General features: G+C 40.9%; 2 protein-coding genes across 2 annotated transcripts in view; both read right to left on the bottom strand.

The window, feature by feature from the left end:
* Nucleotides 1-3,110, bottom strand: part of pxdn (peroxidasin) — a gene marked incomplete at its 3' end in the record, with an annotated part of 87,976 nt that extends 84,866 nt beyond the window's left edge. The window contains exon 1 of the mRNA XM_083634266.1: nt 2,904-3,110. Coding sequence (XP_083490392.1) covers nt 2,904-3,091 — 188 coding nt within the window. The 5' untranslated portion in view covers nt 3,092-3,110. The remainder of the gene's footprint in view (nt 1-2,903) is intronic.
* Nucleotides 3,111-11,141: 8,031 nt separating this feature from the next.
* Nucleotides 11,142-27,213, bottom strand: part of myt1lb (myelin transcription factor 1-like, b) — a gene marked incomplete at both ends in the record, with an annotated part of 93,942 nt that continues 77,870 nt past the window's right edge. Inside the window, 9 exons of the mRNA XM_083632403.1 lie at nt 11,142-11,282; nt 12,042-12,104; nt 13,258-13,401; nt 13,556-13,659; nt 14,193-14,287; nt 15,241-15,462; nt 21,229-21,312; nt 24,062-24,124; nt 26,476-26,544. Coding sequence (XP_083488529.1) covers nt 11,142-11,282; nt 12,042-12,104; nt 13,258-13,401; nt 13,556-13,659; nt 14,193-14,287; nt 15,241-15,462; nt 21,229-21,312; nt 24,062-24,124; nt 26,476-26,544 — 985 coding nt within the window. The remainder of the gene's footprint in view (nt 11,283-12,041; nt 12,105-13,257; nt 13,402-13,555; nt 13,660-14,192; nt 14,288-15,240; nt 15,463-21,228; nt 21,313-24,061; nt 24,125-26,475; nt 26,545-27,213) is intronic.

Below are 27,213 nucleotides of genomic sequence, written 5' to 3'. Positions count from 1 at the left end.
TCAGGATTTTGTTGAAAACCAAGGAAGAGCATGCATACAGTATCTCGACTGAGATTGTACTGGGCCTGAAGGGACAGGGGTGGGCAAACGATGGCCTGCGGGCCAACTGCAGTCCGCTGTCTGTTTTTAAGTAGCCCGCCATTAATTTAGCAAAAAAAAAAAAAAAAAAGTTTGAAACGGAAAAACTTTTTTCCCCCATTTCGTTTTTTACATGTAAAACCATTGAAAATGGGTTACTTGAGTACCCTGACCTGGTCAATTTTTTTTGTCTATATATATATTTATTTACATTTTTAAAACTGAATGTTGGTGAAATTATCTCTGTCTTAACCTAAAAGATTTGAAAACACAGAAATACCCATTGTAATAGGTGAGCACATCAATAAACTATGTGTCATTTATTTAGGTGGAAATTAAATTTAAAAGGGTTTTCTGGTCTATTCCCCCCCCCCCCCCCCCCCCCCCGCTTTCAGTCTAAACAGTTTGAAAACTGCCGCGCTTAATATTGTTTGGCCTGCGACTCCTTATATTTTTCTGTATGCGGCCCACAACCAAAAAAGTTTGGCCACCCCTGTTCTAGAGGCATGACTAGTACAATCTCAGATCAGAATCTTCTGATCTCAATGGGGAAGACATGGTAGAAAAGTGTACATGACTAAACAACATGTTTAGCATAATGACAAATGGAACTGACTGAAGCGATTTGAGCAGTACCGATGAATGATAAAATGCTAATAAATAGAGAGTGGATACTGAAGTAAGCTTTGCTAGCCAGCGTAAAAGAAGTGCACAATTACATTCGCTTTTCCATCACACTTCCAACAAAAACCCAGCAGTGTCCCGCAGCACTCATGTAGTGGATCATGTGACACGGTGATCCACAGTGTGATCAGTGGAAGAGGAAATTCCTCGTCAGAGTGTGGCATGCTGCCAGGTGGAAGGAGGAATGCAGCGCCTATACAGCACTTACTTCCCGAGCAGCATGGCGAGGCGGGCATCTCCCCAAGTGAACCCAGTGACTTCAGGGGGAAAAAGACTCACACATTGTTCCCTGGCCAGCCAATTCTATAGACCGGTCGATAACCAAAGGAAAAGCTCAAGGGTTACAATTGCCTAAACTCCAACCGCACACGTGAACGCATGCATAAGTTCCCTCTCTCAAAGGACGTGCTTTTGATCCACTCTCTCCGACTACTGTGTAATGGGACGTAATGCGATCAGCCACAGCAGACAGACCACATACAGCAAGGCGACACTGCTCCTCACATTCAGACTTTGCAGTAGGCTACCTGGGCAGTTCACCGTATGAAGAGCTTTGCCACCACGGCAGGCCGGCAATGTGTGGAGCATTTTATGTGGGATAACGGGGAAGGCAGGGCAGGAAGGGCATTCATGCCCCGACATGACAGCGCGGGGCGAGGGGAAAGGCCACAGCAGGTGGCTGCAGTTTCAAACCCCCGCCAGCAGGCAAAGCTTGAGGAAACCACAGCATGCTTGCCTCCTCTGATCAACCCTCCAGCAGACTTGGAGGCATCCTATACAGGGGACCTAAACAATCCCCTCATTGCTGCGGTGGACGGGTGGACTTTCATCTTTCCTTTGGGGCAAGGCTGGGGCACGGGTTCCCTCCGAGGCTGCATGCAGATGTTAGAGGACAAGGCTAATTCTGATATATGCTGCGGCCACTGCTGTGTGGTTAAGGCTGGCTCAGTTGCCCCTTTGTGCCCCTGCTGACTGGCTGAATGAAGCTCTTTATTTGTGTGGCTGCGTTATGAACGTGGTGAAACACGTCAAAATCGCATGAGTCAATTAAAGACAAGGGGTGGCAACAGATTTGGGCTCTGTCACTGTGGCACTGTCGCTGTCAGCTGGCTACAACAAAAGGCAAACTGTTTGGCCGGCTGACCTTAGTGGAGTGCTCCTGACATCCAGGACACATTCACAAGTGCTCAACAAGAAGGTCACATTTTGTTTCTTTCATCCCAGATAGCAAGTCAAACATGGGAGTTTAACCCATGAGACAAACCCCCGATGGGGCACCGTGAAAGCTTTTTTTATCTTGAAGAAAAGGAAGCAGCAGAAGGGATCTCTGGATGATATCTCCAGTGCGGTGCAAAGATCCATTCTCGAAAGCACAATCATCTTCTATTGTTTCTTCTTCATCTGCATATTCACTTGACATGGGGTACCCCAAACCATGAACTTGGAAATGGAGCCAGGCATTTTCCCCAAGACATGTAACAGACACCTGACTGTGGCTTCGATCTGCATGCATTTGAAGAAAGCTCATTCAGCTATGACTGCATGAGGGAGATGTGAACACTTGCTGTGGCTCCACACACAAAGCTCTCATGCAGAGAACTCTATTGAACAGCCTTTACACAGCATTACTTGTAGCTGACTTCACCAGCTGTGTGACCCCAAAACTGGCCTGCTCCCTAACCCCTTACACACACCGCTGCAGCCAGCAGCTGAACTCATTGGCAGGTGTCAGAAGAACTTGCTAAAACTTCCAGACAGACATTGTAATAACCTTGTAATAATAACCTTGCCATGTTTTCTTTTCTTTTATTTCTTTTGTATGTTTGTTCTTCTCTCTTTTGTTTTTGATGTAATATTAAATAATATTAAATCTAATATTGATTTAATCCGCATAATCCCATTAGGCTTTCTTGTCTCTTACCTGCACAATATTTTCAGTAGGCTATCCTATTTAGTTTGTTCTTGATTTTACTATGTGCAGATAAATAAAATAGCGATTGAATATGCTATTGAATAAGCTGTTGAAGTTCTGCTATCAATAACGTTATAGCCATAGCAAAGACAATGTGGAGAAATGTAGGCTTTGTCTGGTGTGGTGTGTTCAGTAGGGTTTCGCCGTTATAAAGTGATCGGCTACTTACAGAATGGTAGTCTGAGGAGAAACTGCTGGCACGGTTTCCAGGTTTAGATGCATACATCTCACGGTGGTTCTGAAACATAAACAGCGACTCGGACAAGAAAGCACAAGCTGTGGTCCACCGGCGATCAATAACAAAGCCACGGTGAGGAGAACTCCTGCGGAAAAGAGCTGGCCAGTCCACAGCGCCATTGCTAGAGCCGAGCACAGACCGCCAGCTGCCCCTCTCTCACCGACCGACTACCGACTCCCCAGTAGTGACTGAGGAATTCAGCCGAGAGAGGGGGGAGAGAGAGAGCGAGAGAGCGAGAGAGAGAGAGAGAGAGAGAGAGAGAGAGAGAGAGAGAGAGAGAGAGAGAGAGAGAGAGAGAGAGAGAGAGAGAGAGAGAGAGAGAGAGAGAGAGAGAGAGAGAGAGAGAGAGAGAGAGAGAGAGAGAGAGAGAGAGAGAGAGAGAGAGAGAGAGAGAGAATAAGTGAATAAGTGAGAATAAGTGAATAAGTGGGGCAGTATGTTACAGCCCCAGACAGGGGAAGCCAATCAGAAAGCGGTGTAATAAAATCAAACGGATGCTTGCTAGTGCCGATGTGGAACAGTTTTGGATTCCTTTTCATAGATTCTTTTGGACGGGTTGTTGTTGAACTGGACGCGTCGCCTTCATTAGGCTACCTACAGGGTGTTAAAGTTGTTTAATTGCATTCAAACAGAAATAACTCGATAATTGATAGCCTATATGATGCTAATTCATTCATTCATTCATTATTTCCCATTCTTCCGCAAAACAATATAGGCCATTGTTCTTGAAATTATATCCACCCCAATATAAATAATGGTGCCACAGACCATGGTCTGCTCTGCCCTGCCATTGGCTCACAACATGAATATCATAAAGTGCGTGAGTAATGTGATGTGAAACAACATTTAAATGTCACCAACCTGTAGGCTACCTGCTCTATGTAAGCGCACTTCAGGATTTAAAACGACGTCCAGTAGCTTTTTTTGTCGGTCGATCTGCTGTTTTGAATGATAAGCTTTCTCCTCATACTCTGCCATCATTCTTTCAAAATATCTCAAAAAATATCTCAACAGCTGCAGTTAGTCGCTGCTTCACCACCGCTCCCAGCTTCTTAACTTTAGACATTAATCTTCACACAGTGACAGCAACTTTTAGTCCTCCACTATCTGACAAAAACTTGGTTGCTAGCCCACTTCAGTACTAACCTGATTGCCGGATGGGGGCGGTATTGTTTTCACCTATGGTTTTCACAAAGCAAACTGTGAACACAATACCGCCCCCGTCTGGTAGAGTCAGGCTACTTCAGTACACTAGCTCGAGCTAATGTTAGCTTCAGCTAAACCATTCATCTCTGAGTCCATGAGAGAGAAGGCCCTTCTAGAGGCACAGGGAGGGAAGTCTGGCAAGCGAGACTATCATAGTCTACATAGTCTTCTGTTTGTCAATTAAAGTTGTAAACTAGACTAGGAAAACTAGGAAAAACCAGGGGAAAGCTGCAAGTATGCTTACACCCGCCGCCATCTTGCGCAAAGTGACGATTTCCTGAGTAGCAATTCATTGCTTCTGCTTCCCTTAATTTGAAGTCGTTTAAGAGGTAGTCTGAGCACCTTTCACCCCGCTTTTTGTCATGGGGCGTAAACCACGGAACCAGAATGAACACCGGAAGGCAGTGCGCCAAAAAACGTCTTTGTTGCCGTTAGCTTGACGTCTCTTGCCTCGATTAATTGTCTGATGCAAAGCTTCTGTATTGGCTTAAAATATGTGAGATTGTGAATCCGCAATGTTTCTAAAAGAACTTCTTCAAAAACTTTGTTCGGTACGTCCATCTTTTGTTTTGTTGTTTGCAGTTCTGATACTTGTGTCAAATTGTCAAGTTAACGTAAAAGTTGACGAGCTAGAAACGCTGCCCTTCCTGTCTAGGGCGGGCTCTAGGCCGGAACCAGGTAGGGTGACAAAATCAATTGTGAACGGAAGCCAGGCTCTTTCTCGCCGAGAAGAGCCTGGTGACGCGAGGTTATTTAAGAGGCTTCAAGGTGTATACGCCCTCTGCAGGTCAAGACACGTCACAGCGTTCGGGGTCAGTTCTTTTTATTATTAACAAATTATCAAATATAAAACAATATATATGGCGATAAGCAGGCGGAAATCATGAAAATGCTGTGCAGACCATGGGCAAGTTACTTTCAAAATTTAATAATGTGGCGATTGTGGGTTTTAGATAGGAACTGATGTGTGGGGTTGTTCCTGGGGGGAACGGGATGCAAGGGGAACTTCCTGTCTGACGGTGCATGCCTGGGCCAGTCTGAATAAGCTAGGAAGCTGGTAGCTAGCTAGGAGCGTAACAACCGCCAAGAGTTGTGTTGAATGACTGTGAATAAAAGCCTGTACCAAGTATTGCCTCCTCTCCTCCTCCATTAACGGTCCCGGGAGTGATTCGTTACAATATATTACATATTACTAGTTACTTTAATTTGAAAGTAATAAGTTACTTTACAATATTACTGTCTGTGTGGAGTAACTCGTTACTTATTACACTACTTTTGCATTACTTTCACCAAAATAACAGCAGCAGCAGAATGCCATTGCCGCCAAGGAACCATCCCAAAATATAATTTCAACCTTCTTGAAGTCAGTGTAAACCATCCACAATTCTAAATGTTCTAATTTTCCTTTGTTATTGATCTATAGTGGTTATTTGCATAAAAACATAAATTTGATTAGGAAATGATTGTATCTTTATTTAAATATGTGCTTTGATTTAAAAAAAAATTACTCACTTTGTAACTTCTGTTACTTGACAAAGTAACTTGTGTAGGCTAATATTACTGAAATCCTTTTGGTAATAAGTTATAAATACTGAGTTACTGCTAAAAGTAATATATTACAAGTAATACTTTACTACTTACTTTACTTTTGTAATGAGTTACGCGCAACACTGGTGCAGACCCACATAAAGTGGGACATCTGGTCACCCTACCTGCCAAATATTAGCCTACTGTAGGCTACCTCTCTGCGGCAGGTAGGTAGAAAATTTTAATGTCCTCCAAGGAGGCAGTTTGTTGTACAACACAGAAGCTTAGATTACACATTAAAGTGACATACAAAATCATAAAATCATCTTAGTGCACATCTAGCAGACAGGCATATTTAAAGTGCATATTGCTGATAACTAGCTATATCCCAATAATCATAAATAATAATAATAATAATAATAATAATAATAATAATAATAAAAAAATGTTATTATTATTATTATTATTATTATTGTTATTATTATTATGATAAAATCACGATAAAAATGACCACATTATTACCAAATTACCACATCTCACATTAATTGAGTTATTGACATGTGATGTGATTAAATGAGTTTTTTGCGCTGTTAGTTCTGATCTTGGGGTAGATACCTCATCCATACCAGAAGGGAGCAGCTGGAACTCTGCTAGTCTCGAACTCTGCTGACAGTGGATGGGATGTGTCTGAGCAGACCTTGTCTGCCTTCACAGCTGCAGGTACAGGTTAGCCTGCTGCTCCCCCATGATTTCCCCACATATCTTAACAATCTTTCCCAATTTGTTCTTTGGAATGTCCATACTAACATACAATACAATAACAAAGGATACTCTCAATAAAATACTTATAAAAGAGTAAGGATTTTGTTATCAACGTTAAGAAAGTTAAATTTCCTAAGAAAATACATGTGTTGTTGGCCCGTATTAAAATAACATCCACACATTGATCCCAAGATAATTTGTGATCTATAATAAGACCCAGATATTTATATTCCGACACCACCTCAATCTCCTCTTCTCTGATCGGAATGGGGTGGGTAGTGGAGGGTCGCGTCTAAAGTCAAAGACCACCTCATTAGTCTTCTTGGCTGTTCAGGGTCAAATGTGAGGCCTCGCACCATTTGACATAGTCATTTAGAACTGGGCCATGTTCGACTTCATCCTGCCAGCAGCTACCCTGCCTGTGAATCTCCACCCATAGGCTATTTGTAGGCAAATCATCAGTATTGCAAAGTGATTTGATAGCTTGTCAATCATAGCTCTAGTCGCGGTGGCATAAGGGAGAACTATGCCTATGGTTCTCACCATGGGACCAGGGCAGTGGGTTGCGAGATTATTGTATTTCCCAATCCAGTCCTCACAGCCTACCGCCTGTCCTGCAAGTTTGAAGCTCTACTCTTGCACACCTTGTCCAATTAAGGCCTTATGCTGATTGGTTGAGCAGTAAGAAAAGGGAACAGACTAGAATGCAGAGTGTTAATGCAAGCAAGAGCATAACCATAGCTGGAACTAAAAGTTAGGAGTGGATTGAGAAACACTGAGTGAGATGAGAAGATCCCCCCCCCCCCCTTTTTTCTTGAGAAATTTTCCCAGGCCTGTTTTGTTAAGTAATCAAATGAAACAACCTGAAATAAATATCTGGTTGAACTGTTATGCAGGCTTTTTTGAGGGGGAAATTACTGTACATGAGTGTACATGAAGTCATTGTCAGCTTTCACCACCAACATCATTAAAACACATCCCCCAGTGTCACTTTTACTATAATAGTTTGCGTTTGCTGACATCTGCTGGTAAATTTAGAATTAACAATGTTCTGCTATATCGATACATTGTAAACACATAAAACTAGAATAGAATGAAGAAATAGAAGAAATATACAAGATTATTTGCTGCTCATTATGCATACTGTTAAGGTAAGATCCTTGACATCATGTATGTGCTCTCATCATTTAGATAGCTGTCAATCATATGCTGTTGTTAAAGGATAAGTTTACCTAAAAAGGAATTGATGTCATACTCACTCCCCCATGCCGATGGAAGGGTGAGTCAGGTTTTTTAGTCCACAAAATATTTGTGGAGTTTCACAGCATAGCAAAGAGAATAGTAGGTTAGTAGAGAAGAAACTGCAGGTATGAATTCCAGAAACAAAAACAAAAACAAAACAGTGGCTTGGACCAGAAAATACAGACAGTATACCACTAGCAATGAATAACAATACAGTACTGTACACCACCACAAGCATGCCAGCATTATCCCAGACAATTCCTATGGGCCTCCCACGCTGCTGTCTGTCACTATTTGGCCCTCGGCATATTGTTTAGCTGTCCTGTCCAGTATCACACAGTCAGGTCAGTAAGGGAAACCATAACAGTTGCTCAATGTCACAGTAGAGAGAGAGAGAGAGAGAGAGAGAGAGAGAGAGAGAGAGAGAGAGAGAGAGAGAGAGATCATAAAGTGGAACATAGTCCTTATCTAGGCTAAACGCAATTTAATTGGCTGCATTTTCATCTTAAAGGTAATTCAACCAAAATGTTAGCCTGTGTGAAATTGTAGTTTGTTATAATTGTTTTCAATTGTTCCTTTTGGCGCTGACTATAACAAAAGGCAAACACTAGGCTAAACAGGGTGAGGACCAACAGGGAATGGCAACATGTCAATAACCTGCCAGTCAGTCAATAGTCAACATTATGCCCAAATCTCACATTTTGGAAAATACTTTCATCATCAACATCACCACAACACAGCACAAGGCAAAGCAAGAGGTCTATTACTGTATAATAATTTGGATTTGCTGACCTCTGCTGGTGGATGTGGAATTAATTTGTTAATAAAATAATCAAATTAAATTAGAATTAATAATTGGTTCATTTTATGAAACTGAGCCCTAATTTAATTACATCATGAACACAACACAACAAAATTGTAATTTTACAGGCCTGTGGCAACACATTTTTTTCTTTATTCAGAGTAAGATGTGTCAACATCCAGCATGACAAAAATTGTACAAAGTTCACAATTTATAAATGAAATATCACAGCAACTTGTGATCTCACACATTTATAGCAAAATTAAAATGTCAACAAATCCATGCTGTGTAGTACAAAAATAAATCAAACTTCAGTTCCACAGAGAGCACAATAGTTTATACAAAATCCTGTCTTTGTTAATGATCACTGAAATCAATCTCCAAATGAATCGGTTCAAATAAAATAATAAACTCTGATGAATTCACAATAATTGATATGAAAAGTCAGCATTCTAAATATGTGACAACCTTTTTGTGTTCCCTATAGATAGTCACAGATATAGCTATTTTTTCAAATTTGTTATTTATGTACCAACATCAGATGAGCAGCCGGTTTGTGCTTTAAAATCCCTTTTCCATTTTTACTGATAATGAGAATTAATTCAAAAACTGGTACTAGCTATTACTCTACTGAAGCATTACTATATTGGCAAAAAGCTGCAGACACGATGCTGTGGAAAAAGGCGTATGCAGTCATGGATGATGGATAGTAGAGTCCTGAAAGAGGACAGTAAAGTACAATAGATGAGTTTCGATCAGGTGAACAACAAGCACCTTTTGCATTAGCTCTCCAAAAAGGCAAATTCTGAACATGATCGCTAACAACTAGCACAACAGAACAGAGGGGTGCATACACGCAGGCGTGTCACCCCTGGGTGCAGCACCCCCCGAAGGCCTTGCTCAGGAAGACAAGCCTTCTTTTACTTCTGCTTTTTTTAAACCTTGAATTGATTGACTATTTAATCCTTTGTACAGTGATTAGATATAAAGTGCTGCTGGGGGGTAACTTCATCTTCCTAAAACAGAGCAAAAATGAAAGAACGTCGTTTTTACAGTTGATAATAGCCTACAGTATAACTGCTATGGTTATAATCCTCCTCTCTGATTTCAAGTCCCCGTTCTTTCTCCACACCTACAGTGGCCACTATAGCAGTTCATTTGCTCCAATCTCGTGCCAAAGAGGTCACCTGGGAAATTGCACGCCGCCACACGTAAGGATAATATCTTCAAGGACAAGTGCAAATAGTCGACTGGCACATAAGTGGGGACAGTGACCCTGTGAGTTCTGCTGTCATACTCTATAAATTCTCTTTACAAAACCCTCTGCGACCCGCCGCTTAGGCTCTCAGGTACTGCTTTTAGTTTCTGTAAGAACATCAAAACATGGAAACGAAGGTGTCCCTGTGCAAAATCGTACAGAAAGAAAGTGGAACTCATATACTTTAGCTTCTAAAACTGAATGTCCAAGTTTCCTCCTCCTTTTTAAAAAGACCATTTGTATTAAAAGATTTGTATAAAAATCAATATTTTACATAGGCTATATTAAAAAGATTCATGTGTCCGCGCTATGCTTATAAACAAGAAATTGCATATACCCAAACATTTTTTTTCCTTTGCAGATTGCATCCCATACTATAAACAAATGATTTAGTTATTATATTGCTGAGACATTTCTTGATTCTAGCAACAGAAGTCTCGAAATTGAACAGAATTGATAATAGACAGGCTAGAATGTCGTCTCTACTGTATAGGTTATCATTTCTATTTTAGATGATGTCAAGATGGGCATGGTGAACATGCATGCACCTCACAGGTGTGTTGCTCTGAGAGTGAGTTGTCTCTCCTAGATAATGGGATTTCCACCATCGGGTTTCCGTGTAATGATGTTTACAATAAAACTGTTCATACATACATTCATACATACATCAGGTCAGTTTCCTCTCCAGATTCATTTACAGCACCAATTAAAAAATGCCCCCACCTACAGCTACAAACCTCTTTTTTTCCTCCAAACGAAAGACAAACATTTCTCAAGCATTGTCAGAAAATAAAGCAATTCGCAAACCAGTTCTTGCTATTGAACAATTTACACGCAAGAAGGAAAAAAACAAACATCTAAAATCATCAAGTCCAAAATCATCCAGTGAAAAAGAAGTAGTGTCCTCCTTTGCTCGTCGTTTTTTTCATGTGTTTTTCACTGTCCAGTTCAGCTTTTTCATCTAAAATGCTTCATTGTCAAGCAATAAAAAGAACTCATGTCCTATAATCATTAGCTTACTGTTCAGAAATATACACTAAAAATGTGCATACATGAGCAGCTAGAAACATTACATGACACTATGTCAGCTCATATGAAAACGTACAAAATGTGAATGTCCTCAAAAACTATTTTGCTGCTTGCTCATTTTTTTCTTCCTCAAAGCAAGACCCAAAAGGGAAAAAGAAAATAAATTATCATGAGGTCTTTCTAAGCATAACACCTCTCTTTTTTTTGTTGAAAGAACAGAATTGAAGATATATAACACTATATGATAAATTACTGCACCGAACCGAAGGAGATAAGACCGGCACTGTCTGTTTGTGGATTTTTCATATACCAGAAAAAAATTTGCCTTTTGTCTGCAGAGCAGCTAAACTTGGATCCCTTGGACAGCTTGTTTGATATTTTCCAACAGGGCCTTGTTCTCCGGGCTCTGGTACTGGTCTTGGTTCGTGTACATATCCGTTAGAGTGGTCACATACGCGTCAAAGTTCTGCTCGCTGATCGGCTCCTGTGGTACCAGGCAGAAACAGAGGAATTAGGACCAGAGAGGGAAGCTATCAGATGTCCCAACTTTCAAGAAAAAAAAACTCAATTAGAAAATCAACTGACTTGGAATAACCAATTAAACCTGTGCTTAGGACATGGACATGTCAATATGAAGTATTCTGAGTTAAGTATCTCAAGGAAAATGTGAAGAAATATAGATGCTGAAAGTTAAGGGGGAGTAGGGAATGGAGTGGATTGGTCAAAGTGTCAAAGATATTGTAGCTTTATCTTCCTCACAATATAGATCAATTCAAAGTAATGAAGTCACACAATTGAAAGACCACATATATTCTGCTGAATTTGTTTGATCTTACTAAAGGAAGTTTCTAAAATGTTATGTTAGCAAATAGGCCTGTACTATGTGTTATACAACAAGCTCTTTCCACCACTTGATGTTACAGGGATAGATAGATATATAGATAGATTGATAGATAGGTAGATAGATAGATAGATAGATAGATAGATAGATAGATAGATAGATAGATAGATAGGTAGATAGATAGATAGATAGGTAGATAGATAGATAGATAGATAGATAGATAGATAGATAGATAGATATATAGATAGATAGATAGATAGATAGAAACTTTATTATAGTCTATGGGTGTAAGTTCATGGCAAACGAGAAGGGAGATGGGCATAGGAGACACATCAGAATAAATCAGAATGAAATACACAACAAAACAGATGACAGAGATAATTAAATAGGTAATTCTCTTACTCGCTGGTGCAACTGTAAGCAGCTGTTATTTCGAAGGGGAGCCTCTTTGTGTGCCAGCGGTTTCTATGGAGAGGAAAGGTGAACACAATTCCATTAGCTTGCTTTGAGGAATCACAAACACTAAGGTGTTATGCTCTCAATTAAACACTAGGTGGCAGTCTGATATACAGCCAGAGAGGACCTATAGCATACGGTCAGTGAAGACAGTGGCTGGACACAGTATGAAGACATGAGACATCAAAACATGCTTTGGAAACAAAACACGACACTGGGCCTACGACTAAATCCAGCTCACAGCATCCGAATGGCCTTTTGCTATGGTGAAGAAGTATAATTTATAAAATTCTAACCGCTTAAATACATTTTCCTTTAATATTACAGATTTGTTCTATCTGGGAAATTGCTTGAAATATCGGGGAAATATGATTAAGAAAATTGCCTTGCCATTGGGCCAAGAACGATTGACTGAGGAATTCATTTATTTCCTTGTCTCTTCATGTTAAATTATCCGCTATGCGAGAGAATGTCATCAGTGAATGCCAATATGGATGGGCTAAAACAGAAGTAAATAGGCCGTGATTCCAATGAAACTGTTAGCTCTGGAGTTTAATCATTTCCCTTCTCTTGAATAGACTGTAAGGAAAAAATATAATGATGGTATATGGAAATAAGCTGTGTAAAGCACATCAATGTTTAAGTTTAGTCAATAATACTGATTACACTATACAAATCACAGGCTCTCATTCCTCAAACGATTGTATTATAGTCTAAATGTATTATAGAACCAAAATGGTGATGAGAGGACCGTTTATTGTTTTGAAAGTTCAATGACTTTGTATTATGTATAACTATGATGCTGAAGACTTGGGTTTCCTTGTTTGGCCGAATGGAGGTCAATTGGTATGTAGGAATAATTTTAGTGAGATAACTCTTTTATGATTTGGCATTACATAAATATAAAATTGATTGATTGATTGATTGATTGAGTGCTTAGAGTTATTGTCATCTCTTCACCACAAAAAACTACATGTCCAATCAAGCCTCATTTCACAACTCCCCCTTACAGCTTGGACAGACAAGCAGCGCTCTACATTTGAGGCTAAGCATGCACAATAGGCTGTGGCTACATACACAAATAAATACATGAGCCGCTATAGAATGTTAGCTTTAGCTATGGTCAGTAAGTTGCCGGCCTGGCGTTCCTGGTGGCCCTTACCATATGAGGGAGCTGGACATTAGCTAAACTGTTTATCAGTGACTGGCTGAGGTTGGCCAGCTCATGCAGGAGAGATTCATTTTGCTGTTCAATCACCTTGTTTTCATCCTCTATGGACTTCAGGCTGGACTCCATTGTTGTGATCTGCAGAGAGGAGGGGCGGACGGCATGATGTCACAGCAAAGCTTTGAACACACAGGCGAGCATACACCCACAGATACACACCTGCACGCACACATGCGCGCGCACAATGAATGCACCATCAGATTAGAGATATGTGCCACTCCTGCTTATTTACCTGTGTTCTAAGTTTGATCATGTCTGCTTCCACTTGTGAATTAGATTCACTTAAATCTTTGATTTCTTCATCCAGCTGTTTGATCTCCTCGTCATGCTCTAGTCCTAAAGGGAAGCATTGACACATTAATAACCCATCATATCCCCAACAGAAAATGTGCCATTATATTTGCACTGAACTAATCACAAATTACATAATACAGTATGGCTTTGTAGCAGTTATGAATTTGGGTAGAAATTTGGAGTCTTAACCTTCATAATAGAATTGCAGCAGACTGGCTAATCAAAACTGAAAAATATGACAGACAAGTAACTTTACGATCCAATCATATTCCTTTGTGAAGCCTTGAGATTCACTGCACTCCTGGGTGAAGTGTGAACAAAATAGTGCAGATAAAGGCTGAAGCATAGAAACGCTGGCTGGCTCAAAGATTACACGTTTGATTACTGCCAAGCAAGCACAGCCTTTCTCTGTCAGACTAGAGCCCCCATCCAAAACTTATTATTTACAACCTATGATGACATGCGCCCTCCTGATTGGCTCGTTATCTGAAGTTGGAATTCCGACTCGGTGTGTCATTTCACATGCCAGTCCTGGATTGGCTGTATTGTGTGTGCGTGTTGTGTGTTGTGGTTACCGTTGCTGGCACGTTGCTGCTTTATTGTCAGCATCTCCACTCCGGACAGCCTGGCTTTTCTCATGGCAGAAGTGGCACGAGGACAGCCAGACAGACTGGTGCACCGATAAGGACAGGAGGAGGCATTGTTTTAGTGCATGCAGGGTTACACACACACATCAACCGACAGCTTTTACTGGCCGCAGTCTATAAATTTATTTTTTATAGGCTGCGGTCTATAAGTCTATTTTATTTATAGGGCGGTATAGAAAAAACGATTCCATCAATGTCACGGTTAAAGCTTGGTGCATCAACTGGTCATCATGAATCACTGCTCTCCATCAACTCTTGTCAGTTCCACCGTAGGTGCAGAAAGTTAAACCAAATCTGCCCTGGAGGTTAAATTCCAGTAGTTCGTCTGTGAAGCTCTGTGCTTTATGCTTGTCATAAAAAAGAGGTTCAAGCCTACAGTTGGGATAAAGGTGCATCCAAGACAACACAGCTCGAATGAATTCTCTTTAAAACTGCATAACCACCTAGCCTGCTAAAACCATCCTGATCATGTGACCTCACATTCTGTTTCGCTCCACGGGCCAGTCTGGACTTCTACCCGCCCCCAGCCATTTCCCCAAATCAGAACCGGGCCAATCAGGGACCTGCGGCATAGTTGACAATGTAACCGGCCAATCAGGGCCTGCTGCTGGCAAAACAGTAATGGTGTCTCCCAAAGCAGTAACGTTAACGTTAGTAGAGTAAACACAGCCATAAGTGCAGTTATTGCAGAAATAGACTGAATAACAATTAAAACAAGAACAAGAGTATGCACCAGTGGAGTTTCTCGGCAGAAAATACGTTTTTGCCATTCTTCCGAGTGGATTTGGATTGGATTCGGCGATGCTGATTGGTTGAAGGAGTTGTCTGTCAAGGCAAGTAGTCCTGCCCATTGAAAATCAATGTGAGCAGCTGGAAGTCCAGACTAATATGTAGAGCGAAGCAGACGTGCGATCACATGATCAGGATGGTTTTATCCAGGCTAACAACACCCCACTCAGTTCCCCTAGAGACCCACCTCCGATGTGTCAGGAAGCTGCCACTGACGTGCCCTGAGCCATCACACCCCGGCGTGGGGCAGGACATCCCGTCCGTCTTGCCCGCCTTCCACGTGAACTGGATGCCGTTCAGGTAGCCGTCCTTCTGCCGCTTGGCCGCTATGGGGCATCCCGAGGCGCTTCTGTGGGACGCATACTTCCCCGTCACGTGACCTTGCCCGTCGCAACCGGGGACTGGACACCTGTGCGGACAGAGGTGAGACGCTCTCAGAGGAGATTCACTGCCGTTCGTTTGTTCCTCACCTTCCCCCTACTCGCGCATTCAAAACCCCACACGGAAACGTGATGCTCGACTGTCAGTCATTTACAGTATAATGCTGCCTTGATTATTTGGTCAATCAACACACAACTGTAATCATCTTGATGATTATCCTCATCATCACGGCCACCACTTGTGTGACCATAAAACAATTTCCTCTCCTCCATCTCTGCATGTTTTGATTGGAGCCATCATCCTCTTCAGACAGTCAGCTCCTGGCTCTCTGACATGAGGTGCATTTGCCCCCCCCCTCCCAGTACCAAAACACCATCTATGTGCAAATTTAATTTCTCCCTCTATCTCTTTTGGTTTGATATCAACAAAGATACTACCATCTTATTTAGACCTGTCCCACTGGCAGCCTTATCACACAGATTTGGAACGCTGACGGTGCGTCAACACCAGGGCTAATCAGATGCAATGAGGCAGTAAATGATTCCAAATGTCATATCTCCCAAAACGGATTGTTGCTAAAGCAAGCTTCAGCTGTGGATGTGTCAGTCTTGTCTCTGCAAACAGCAACTACATGGTTTTACTGTAACAAAATGGGATTCAAGTTCATGGCTTTTGACTGGGAAAATGATACATGGATGGTCTGGGATGTAAGTCTCTGTTTGCATTGTGCTATAGTAATAAATGTTATTAATTATTTAGTTTGTAGTTGTTAGTATGGCAGAAACCAATCTTGCATTCATGTTAACTCGGATAATACTGTAAACAGGTTTTATAAGTTTGAATGTCTCCTTTTGACCACAGTAAAAATCAATGTATGTAAAATATATCGAAAATCCAAATATCTTTACAATTTTAATTGTATTCTAATTGCAATTCGTCTCAATGAGGAATGCTAGTGATGAAAAAATGTTTTTATGGCAACTAAACATTTTCAATAGATAATATTTGTCTTTTTTTTTTTACTGAGAAATGGACAATGAAATTGCATCCTGTGTAACAAAGACTTAACCACAAAAATATGAATATCTATGATTATTATGGGCCACCGAGAAGATGAACTCAACTTGCAGTTCCATGTCAGCACAGTCATTCATCAGCACTCTCCCTCTTGAGTCTTGAATGCCGTTGCAAAACTATTGCCAAAGGGTGACTCTTGCCACTCATCTGAAGGTTTTTCCTGCAGTTTTCTCACCAGACCAAACTGGCTTTGCCAATCATAAACTTTTGCTTTCTGAGCTCTGTAGGCTCTGTTCTCCTGTCCCAATGCTTGACCTACAGAAGTGTTCATCTCTCTCAATAGCAAAAGACAACAACATCTGATTGGGTTGAATGGTGGAATCTTCTTTCTGTCTTAAAGAGTTTGGGTGGTGAAAGATTCAGAATCAGAATCAGAATCAGAAAGACTTTAATGATCCCCGGGGGGAAGTTACAGTCCCAATTTCCCCCCGGGGATCATTAAAGTCTTCATCATATCATCATTCATTCATATCCTGGGTTATCTCTTTGGCGTCAGTTCAAAAGGTCAAAATATTTGTCCCTTAGATGTGCAAATGAGGTGTCCACTCTCTCCTCTACCTTGTGCTTTTCATCAAACCTCTATCAATGTCTGTTTGCTTGGTGCTTATCCAAGACTGAGTTGTTTCCCATTAAAAAGCTGCCCACAATCTCTCATATGGCCACTTTCCATTAAAGCTTTTTAAAAAGTCATGTAAGTACTTTGGGGTCATTGTAACAAGTACTTATTAATTAAACTCTACTTGAATATACAATTTTGATCGTTGGTCCCATCTGCCCTTGTCCTTGGCTGGCACAATCATCAAAATTTATGACTTCCCTAAAATTGTATTTCTATTCCACTGCATCCCTATTGTTATTAAAACATCCTGTTTTCACAGATCTCCCATTTCATTTGGAATGAAAAAAAAAATCATCCCAGAATTAGAAACAATTTATTACAAAGGCTGGAACACATTGGTGGCATGAGACTACCTCATTTTCCGATACTGGGAGCAGGTTGCATCAAAGCTGCCTAGTGACAAATTGAGGGGGCATCATATCACCTCACCTTTTAGCTACTCTTTGACTCATTGATTCATTCTTTTCCATTAGCATGTATGACAGGTGATCTAGTTGTTGTTGTAGTCTTTCAAAATGTGGGCTAAGACAAGAAAGCCTTTTGATTGGCTACATAGAGCTTTTCTATGCTAAAACATAATGCTAGTTTTTCCGCACCCACTTTGATGCTGTGTATTTGAATTATGGTCTTGTAACAGTATCAAAATGAAGAAAAATTATTTTTGTCCCCCACCAAATGGGGGACTATGGAAGGGTCTCTGTCCGTCCGTCCGTCCGTCTATCCGTCCATTAGTCACACTGGAATGTTCACTTTGTGCCACTAGGGGGCGGCATTGACAATGGATGAAACTCACCCAAGGGTGGATCTACATCACTGGTGGGGAACATGTTTACTATTCTCTTGTTATAAATGTGACAAGCAACAAGTTACAAGTCCATAAGTACATTAGCACTAAAACCTTCACTAATGTTAGTTCACAGTCAATCCTTCAGCCAGAGGGGTAAGATCGTATGCTTGTGACCAGTTGTCTCACTCTTTGGATGCCCCAATAGATTACCTTAAAGTCCCTGGAAACCAGAAATATTTTTTTATTATTTAGCATTTAGAGTTCATCACATCACAGGAATCTATGTTAATAAGCCACCAGCCAAATTTGAACGATGATGAACGTCGCAAAGTATATAAATTTAGGTTTGACAGTCATGGCAAAAGTCATGAGAATCAATTAGATTTTAGAGTGTATTTTCTCCCACGGACTGTGTGGGCGTGTCCCGTCTGCAGCAGGTATTTTCCTCTCTCTCTCTCTCTCTCTCTCGGAGGAGACTGCTCGGAGGAGACCTGCTCGGAGGAGACCTCTCTCTCCGTTAACGCTCCGCTCTCTTCAATGAGGAAATGGAAATCCAGACCTTGTAGAAAAGTGTCGATTTTTGGGGTTAGGGTTGAAAGTAATTCTCTCTCTTTTCTGAGGCACACACTTACTCACATTAATACATTTAATAGTTAGAAGGTTTTTGTGGATTTTGGTTTCCAGGGACTTTAAGTCTGCTTGAGAGTTTAAGGTGTAGCATCGTCTTCATCTCTTAAGGTCAAACTAGACAAATTGTTCCCCAGCACCGATCCACTGTGTGACTGATGTCAAATTCTCCTTGTCTCTTTGGGGCACATGTTCTGGCATTGCCCTATGCCATCCATCTTCTGGACTTTCATATGGCAAACGTATTTATCAGGAGACAACAATAAAGCCTGACCCAATGATTGCTATATTTGTGGCACCAGGTGAGGACAGTCATCTCCATGGTGCCACTTGCATAGTAGCCAAAGTCTCCAACTCACATTAGGCAAATTAAAGAAGTTATGGAGCACATCAAACTAGAAAACCTCAAATTAACATTATGGGGATCTACTGAGAAATCCCAGAGGATTTGACAGTCCTCTGTAGACTATGTAGAACCTAGGCTTTAAACTTCTCTGTCCCATCAGTAACACTTAAATCAAAGCAACAAAGATGAGTTCAGTGACAGCAGCAATATTATTTTGTATGAGTGTACCTTTGTGCATATGCCTTGTTTAACCCTTCACCAATTAATTCCTGTATTGTCTTTTATTGTCTCTATATCCCCGAGAACAAGGTCAAATTCTATATGCAACTAATTTATCTAATCCACAAGCGAAACTTGTTTCCTTGATGAGTTTGACAACCCTTCCCACCCTCTCCTGGATGCTTCAAGTCCCTCTGGTGCTTTAGGTCCCTCTCAACGCTGAGGAAGAAGAGGGCTGTCTAATTCCAGGAGTGTTACTCATCAATCATCTTTACATCTATTGCAACAACTTCTGAAATCTAGCTGTCATCAACTCTTCTCACTCACACCTTCCACATTCTTCCTTCTCCACCTCTTTTGTATTAGTTAGAACACAGGCTCAAAACTTTTCCAGGCAGTTTCAGCATGGCAGTCAAGCTAATTAAATGACACCAGTGCTCTTGTCACAGAACCCAGGAGAAACACATCTGACCGCGGATATCCCGTCCCGCGGGCGGGCCGGATCATAAAAATAAACATTCTGATTAATAGCAGATGGGTTGCGGGCGGTTGAATGATCATTAATGATCATTAATGAGGAAAAATAATATTAATTACGTTCTCTAGTCTATGAACGTATTTTAAGCTACATTTTTCGTCAGGCACATTCTTAGTCGCCTATTAATTGTAGGATCCCCAAAGGACCCACAGCAGTGGTTAACAAAACAATAGCCATGTGCTAGGTCACTAGGCTCCACTTTTGGTCCATATGGTCAAAGATGTCACCCTCAAAGAGGAGTCTCCGCTGAAGACGTGTTTGAAGAGAAGACGCGTTATTTCCCATACAATGAGGCAATCCAGTAAACTAAATTTAAAAGCTATAGCATTAGCCGAGTAAGCTACATGGGGGCAAGTGGTGGACTGGACATAATACAGCATGGAAGTTTATTTGGAGTCTTGGACTGCAGCGATCGCACCAACGATCTCCTGCTTTTCCTTTTGTGGTTTTAACACTGAGGAACTTTGTCAGAGGGCGACGTGTGAGGGTCAAAGCTCCAATCCTGGCTCTAGGAAGCGAGGAAGGAAAGCTGAGTCTCTAGCAAGTAAGCCAATGAGAACTGCTATGAGCAAACTCCCAAGGACAGACAAGACGATCCTGACAATAAATGATCATCCAAAGGTCATGACCCCTGCCCTGAAAAGGGCATGAACCACCAGAATATTGAGTACAACGGCCGTCCCTCTGAGCATAATAAGAATGAGAGAAACAGGAAAGAGGATGACATCGTCATCCCCGATCTCAAGAGGACAAGAGAGATCGAAAGCTGGAGAAAATCATACCTTCATTACTGTATGTGGATTCTCTAGATTTAATTTAGAAGTTAAGACACCCATGTCTGAATTTCTCTGAACTAAAGAAGACGTTTCATGTTTTCCAAAGCGCAAGTGGTCAATACAAGTATTTAACATTCATTTTAATGTCTACAGGGGAAATGACAGGGAGGAAAAAGCTGTGGCCCCCTGTCCTCAGTCCTCAGAGCTGGGTGGACTGACGAGATGGAGAGCGGCCACAGCACGTTGTTTGTGCTCTGCACCACCAGAGAAATCAATGCAGCTGCAGGGCTGAGGGCCTGAAAAGCCCATTGTGGGATTTAGCTAGAGTCCAATCAATCTCTCTCTCTGCCTGCCTCCATCCCACCCTCTCTACCTGCTCCTCCGTCTCTCCCTACCTGTCTGCATTTCACTGGAGACTGCAGGATTTTCCCTACACCACTACAGCCTTGCACTTTAGAACTTTCCTCTGCACCTTTAAATTTGGTTGGAACGTTCCACTCTTGATAACATTTGGTTTGCCTTGTCCGAGGTAATACTGATTTATATCTGCCTCCATCGGTGCGTATCAAGGATAGAAAATGTTCCCTCTTCTAATACAGCTTCCATGCTTCATTTGCAACATTTAAAAACAAGACATTTCAGCAGGCGATCTGAAGAAGTTGAAATGTGAGCCATTACCAACTATTCCACAAGTCATATTCAGAGCATTCATGTGAAATGAGCACCATTAGTAGCGGCAGTTACACATTTTGTTATGGGGGTTTGATATAGAGACAGAAGACGGATGAGCGGTGTCCTCCTGTACCTGATAGGCTCCTGGTCCTCCTTGTTCTCTTTACTGTGGATGATCTTTATCCCGCTCTTCCTGGCCCGTGGACACCCTGAAAGACTGCAGATATATGACAGTGTTACAAGGCTGAAGAGTGTGTGTGTGGACACTCGTGTGTGGGGACGGGAGACTCACACCCCATTTACCCGTGGTATTAAAATGTGATCTGTATTCGGATAAGTTATCCGGATAATAAACGATCCGATTTTGCCTTTGCGTTTACAGCTGGTATTTTAGATGCATTCTCGTTAGAGGCCGTGTCGACAGGAAGTGTTTTCTTCAGGTCAGAGTGCTTCGAAAAATCATGTCCAGAGCGCTTCTAACGTGCACAGACACAGCGCTTTGTTGCTGTCGAAAAAAGTGACATTGATAAGCAACGCGCCTCTCCAAAAGTTTAACTTTTGAATGAAATGATGTCTTGGACTATTTTCAATAATGAAGACTACTTAACAGCCAACGCCCAGTTCTCGTCATATCACAGTGCACGCCCCCTTTCTTTGAGGTTGTATAACCCATTCATTGTTAGGCTCGCCCCCTTTCTCTGATGCTGTCTCCTCATCCATTCACAGTTTACCACACATGTGGCAATAACCAATCAGCCCAAGGTATTCCTCTCCAGCTGATCCCAATCACCTAATCAGCGTAGTATATCAGGGTCCATGTTTTACTCTGTTTGCTATGTGCTGTGTATGTGCCATGTGTCATTCCCAGTTGCTGATCATCATCGCTGAAGCAGTTGTTTTCTAGCCTGGTAAACCGCCCGTCACGTGAACTCACATTTCATTTGGTTCTCCGTGACGGTCTGGACCCGCACAGGCAGTTTAAGATGATTGGTCGAGCCATGCCGGCCATTGCCGGGCCGACGAATCAGCGGCGGCCGTAGGCGGGCAGGCTCGTCTGGGCAAGTAGTGGGTACATGGTCTTTGTAGTTCTTTTCACTCGTCAACATCGCGGAAGTGACAGGCAGTCTGAATGAAATTGAATGTAATGTTCCCAATTCTATGTATTAAATTCTAAAAAACGACCCTCAACATTTGGGAAGGCTAAGCCACACAACTAGTTCGTTATAATCTAACTAAATGCTTCGAAGGTGACTTTACGACCGCGAGGACTCAATCAATGAATACCACGGAGATCATCCACAGGCACCTTCCGCGATCTGATTGGTTGAAGTTAACACCCACCAGCGGTGCTAGACAGATGGGTCATCCAATCACCTGCCAAGTAGCTTGGACAAAGTGCCCGCCTCCGTCAGCGGGTCTGGTGACTTCAAACCCAGATCGACTGGTTTAGTGAAACCTATGTGGAGCTATACCGTCCATCTGGCAGCGTCAGGTTAGTTGTTTTCACCCCACCTCCTCCCCTGACCACCACCATCGTCATGACTCCTGATTGAAGAATTCCCTATGGGGGATTTCCTATCCTATTCTTCACTGACGATGCCCTCTCATCATCTCAGGAGAGCGTCATCATATCATGGAGTCATACGCCAAAATTAATTTGTTGTATCATTAAAGCTTGTTATACTTTCTACTAGTCTCTCATTATTGAATTGCAGAAAGGCGCTGGCAGCCAACACATTCAGGAATCCAAATGCCAGCATCACCAGGCAGGCCCTTAGATGGAACTCCCAAGGCTCAAGAAAGAGAGGCCGGCCCAAGAACACCTGGCACAGGGACCTGGAGACTGACATCGAGCACAGTGAGCTGACATGGAAACAGCTGGAAAGGAAAGCCCAGGACAGAAGAGTCTGACAAACTGTTGTCAATGGCCTGTGCTCCATGAAAAAGGAGTGATAGACATAAGAAGAAGAGAAGCTGGCAGCTCAATTAAACACTTCCTGTCGACACGGACCCTTAGGGTTGAGCTGAAGACACAGATTAAACGAGTATCCGGTACAGATAATGTACTTTTTACGAGTACGAGAATCATCCGAGTACAATGATTAGGGCTGGGTATCGTTGAAGTACAATGTGTCAATATCTGTACTGTACTCATGATTAGGGCTGGGTATCGTTAAAGTACAATGTGTCAATATCTGTACTGTACTCATGATTAGGGCTGGGTATCGTTAAAACAATTACGATACCAGTACCAGTACCCTTAAAGTGATACCCATACAAATACTTTTTTTTGCCATGCATTGAATGTTTTGGTGGCATCTCGGCACGCTGAACTGCCAACAACAACAACAACAAACTTAAGCCACACCCACTTTCAGTATAAACACCGCCCACTTTTGATTCAAGCCACGCCCCCTCCGAGTACAGATGCGGATACAGATAATTTAGTTGGTTAAACAGATACAGATAATGGTCTACTCGCTCATCCCTTCTGCTTATCCTCATTGAGATCAGATCTCACATAATACAAGCTGTCAGAGGTGAAAGAGAAGAGAAGAGGTGTAACTCCGGTCAAAATGGATAGGCTAAGAGGAGATGTGTTCAATATTGCCCAAAGCAGAACTGAAAAATACCCTATGTTATATGTAAAAATGTTAAGCCTTATGCACATTTATTGGTAGGAGGGAGAGTGACACATTGCAAATCACGTCTCCTATCTTTGGGATGCGAGCGTGTAGTCTGGATTGCATTTACACCTAGTTAAGATCTAAACACAATGTGAGCCAGACTACCACCAGATGTGGTCAGGCAGATCTGATCACATTCTGACGTGTTTACACTTTGCATTAACATGCATTTTTCATTATCCAGATAACATGTGGATACAGATCCCATTTTAATACCAGGTGTAAATGGGGTCAAAAATGGAGAGAGAATGAGCATTTCAGAAATGTGTGTCATCTTACCTTCTGTGTGAGGCGTAGTTGCCAGTGATATGCCCCGAACCATCGCACCCCGGTGTCGGGCACCTGGGACAGAGAACGCACAAACGTCTCAGGGCCTACAGCAAAAGCACAAAACCTTGGGGGCAATGCAGCCAATGTCTTTAAAAAAAGAAGACATGCATTAAGTCTATAGGTATTTCTTTCTTTCTTTGCTAGATCCACTTCGACTTACTGTGAACTACAAAAGGTCACTTTAGATGCACTGCAAAGATTTCTTTGTCTTACAACTTCTATTAGATTCAGGTACAGACCTGCCAACGCTACAGTCGCACACTATTATGGAATAGGTTATTATGGGCTATATGACTCACAAAGCAGTGAAATAATGCTCTAAGCGACTCTAGTCATACAACGCTTTACATGGCCACTCTTTGTCTGCACTAATAGGGCTGACCTTATCCTGGGTAGAATGAGCAACGGACATACAAATCATACAAAGATCAGTGACTCATCTCACGCCTTACTTGAGCTCTTGATGTCATTTTAATAATATAATATAATCAGTGACTCATCTCACACCTTACTTGAGCTCTTGATGTAATTTTTATATAATCTACATAATATAATCAGTGACTTATCTCACGCCTTACTTGAGCTCTTGATATAATTTTAATATAATCTACATAATATAATCAGTGACTCATCTCACACCTTACTTGAGCTCTTGATGTAATTTTTATATAATCTACATAATATAATCAGTGACTTATCTCACGCCTTACTTGAGCTCTTGATATAATTTTAATATAATCTACATAATATAATCAGTGACTCATCTCACGCCTTACTTGAGCTCTTGATATAATTTTAATATAATCTACATAATATAATCAGTGACTCATGTCACACCTTACTTGAGCTCTTGATTTAATTTTAATATAATCTACATAATATAATCAGTGACTCATGTCACACCTTACTTGAGCTCTTGATGTAATTTTAATATAATATACATAATATAATCAGTGACTCATCTCACACCTTATTTGAGCTCTTGATGTAATTTTAATATAATATAGATAATATAATCAGTGACTCATCTCACACCTTACTTGAGCTCTTGATGTAATTTTAATATAATATACATAATATAATCAGTGACTCATCTCACACCTTACTTGAGCTCTTGATGTAATTTTAATATAATATAGATAATATAATCAGTGACTTATCTCACGCCTTACTTGAGCTCTTGATGTAATTTTAATATAATATACATAATATAATCAGTGACTCATCTCACACCTTATTTGAGCTCTTGATGTAATTTTAATATAATATAGATAATATAATCAGTGACTCATCTCACACCTTACTTGAGCTCTTGATGTAATTTTAATATAATATAGATAATATAATCAGTGACTCATGTCACACCTTACTTGAGCTCTTGATGTAATTTTAATATAATCTACATAATATAATCAGTGACTCATCTCACACCTTACTTGAGCTCTTGATGTAATTTTAATATAATATACATAATATAATCAGTGACTCATCTCACACCTTACTTGAGCTCTTGATGTAATTTTAATATAATATACATAATATAATCAGTGACTTATCTCACGCCTTACTTGAGCTCTTGATGTAATTTTAATATAATATACATAATATAATCAGTGACTCATCTCACACCTTATTTGAGCTCTTGATGTAATTTTAATATAATATAGATAATATAATCAGTGACTCATCTCACACCTTACTTGAGCTCTTGATGTAATTTTAATATAATATAGATAATATAATCAGTGACTCATGTCACACCTTACTTGAGCTCTTGATGTAATTTTAATATAATCTACATAATATAATCAGTGACTCATCTCACACCTTACTTGAGCTCTTGATGTAATTTTAATATAATATACATAATATAATCAGTGACTCATCTCACACCTTACTTGAGCTCTTGATGTAATTTTAATATAATATACATAATATAATCAGTGACTCATCTCACACCTTACTTGAGCTCTTGATGTAATTTTAATATAATATAGATAATATAATCATTGACTCATCTCACACCTTACTTGAGCTCTTGATGTAATTTTAATATAATATACATAATATAATCAGTGACTCATCTCACGCCTTACTTGAGCTCTTGATGTAATTTTAATATAATATAGATAATATAATCAGTGACTCATCTCACACCTTACTTGAGCTCTTGATGTAATTTTAATATAATATACATAATATAATCAGTGACTCATCTCACACCTTACTTGAGCTCTTGATGTAATTTTAACAATATAATATACATAATATAATCAGTGACTCATCTCACGCCTTACTTGAGCTCTTGATGTCATTTTAATATAATATACATAATATAATCAGTGACTCATCTCACGCCTTACTTGAGCTCTTGCGCGTTGGTGGCCAGCATACTTCGAATGCTTTTATCAGCTAAAGGACAACCTGAGAGACTGAAAAATACACCGGTAAAACATTAGTTAGAGCAAGGTGGCATGGAACTCCAGCCACTGATACACAACACACGCGCACGCACACGCACACACACGCACGCACGCACGCACACACACACACACACACACACACACACACACACACACACACACACACACACACACACACACACACACACACACACACACACATTTATTACACACATAACACAAAACATACATCAACCAGACAGGAAATGCAAGAAAGCCATGATGCAAGTGCAGGGAGTTGAAGAAGTTAACCCTCTGAATATTTTCTATTCAGAACTACAAAGTATTTTGTTTGGAAGCATGTCTGCTCTTTGCTGTATACAAAATATAGTCCATTGACTAAATGTTGTAAATAAACATATAGGGCTGCTTTCAAAGACAGGCTTGAACATACAGTAGTGCTAATCCAGAGAATCCTGTACAGCAGCACTTCTCAACCTTTTCTGACTCATGGCCCACGTGAACATCTCAAAAATGCTCGCCGCCCACAACCGACCTTAAAGAGTACAGAGGCCAAATAATGTAGAGCACTTTTTATTTTAAATATAAAAGGAACTGTCCATCAGCACCACACAGAAATCAGAAACTAAAAGTGAGGGATTGTCTACTAGCGTCCTTGGGTTCCTTGAAAGGCGTTAT

This window comes from Poromitra crassiceps, assembly GCF_964638095.1.
Source record: "Poromitra crassiceps genome assembly, chromosome: 3".
NCBI lineage: Eukaryota > Metazoa > Chordata > Actinopteri > Beryciformes > Melamphaidae > Poromitra > Poromitra crassiceps.
This window is presented reverse-complemented; position numbering and strand designations above follow the sequence as displayed.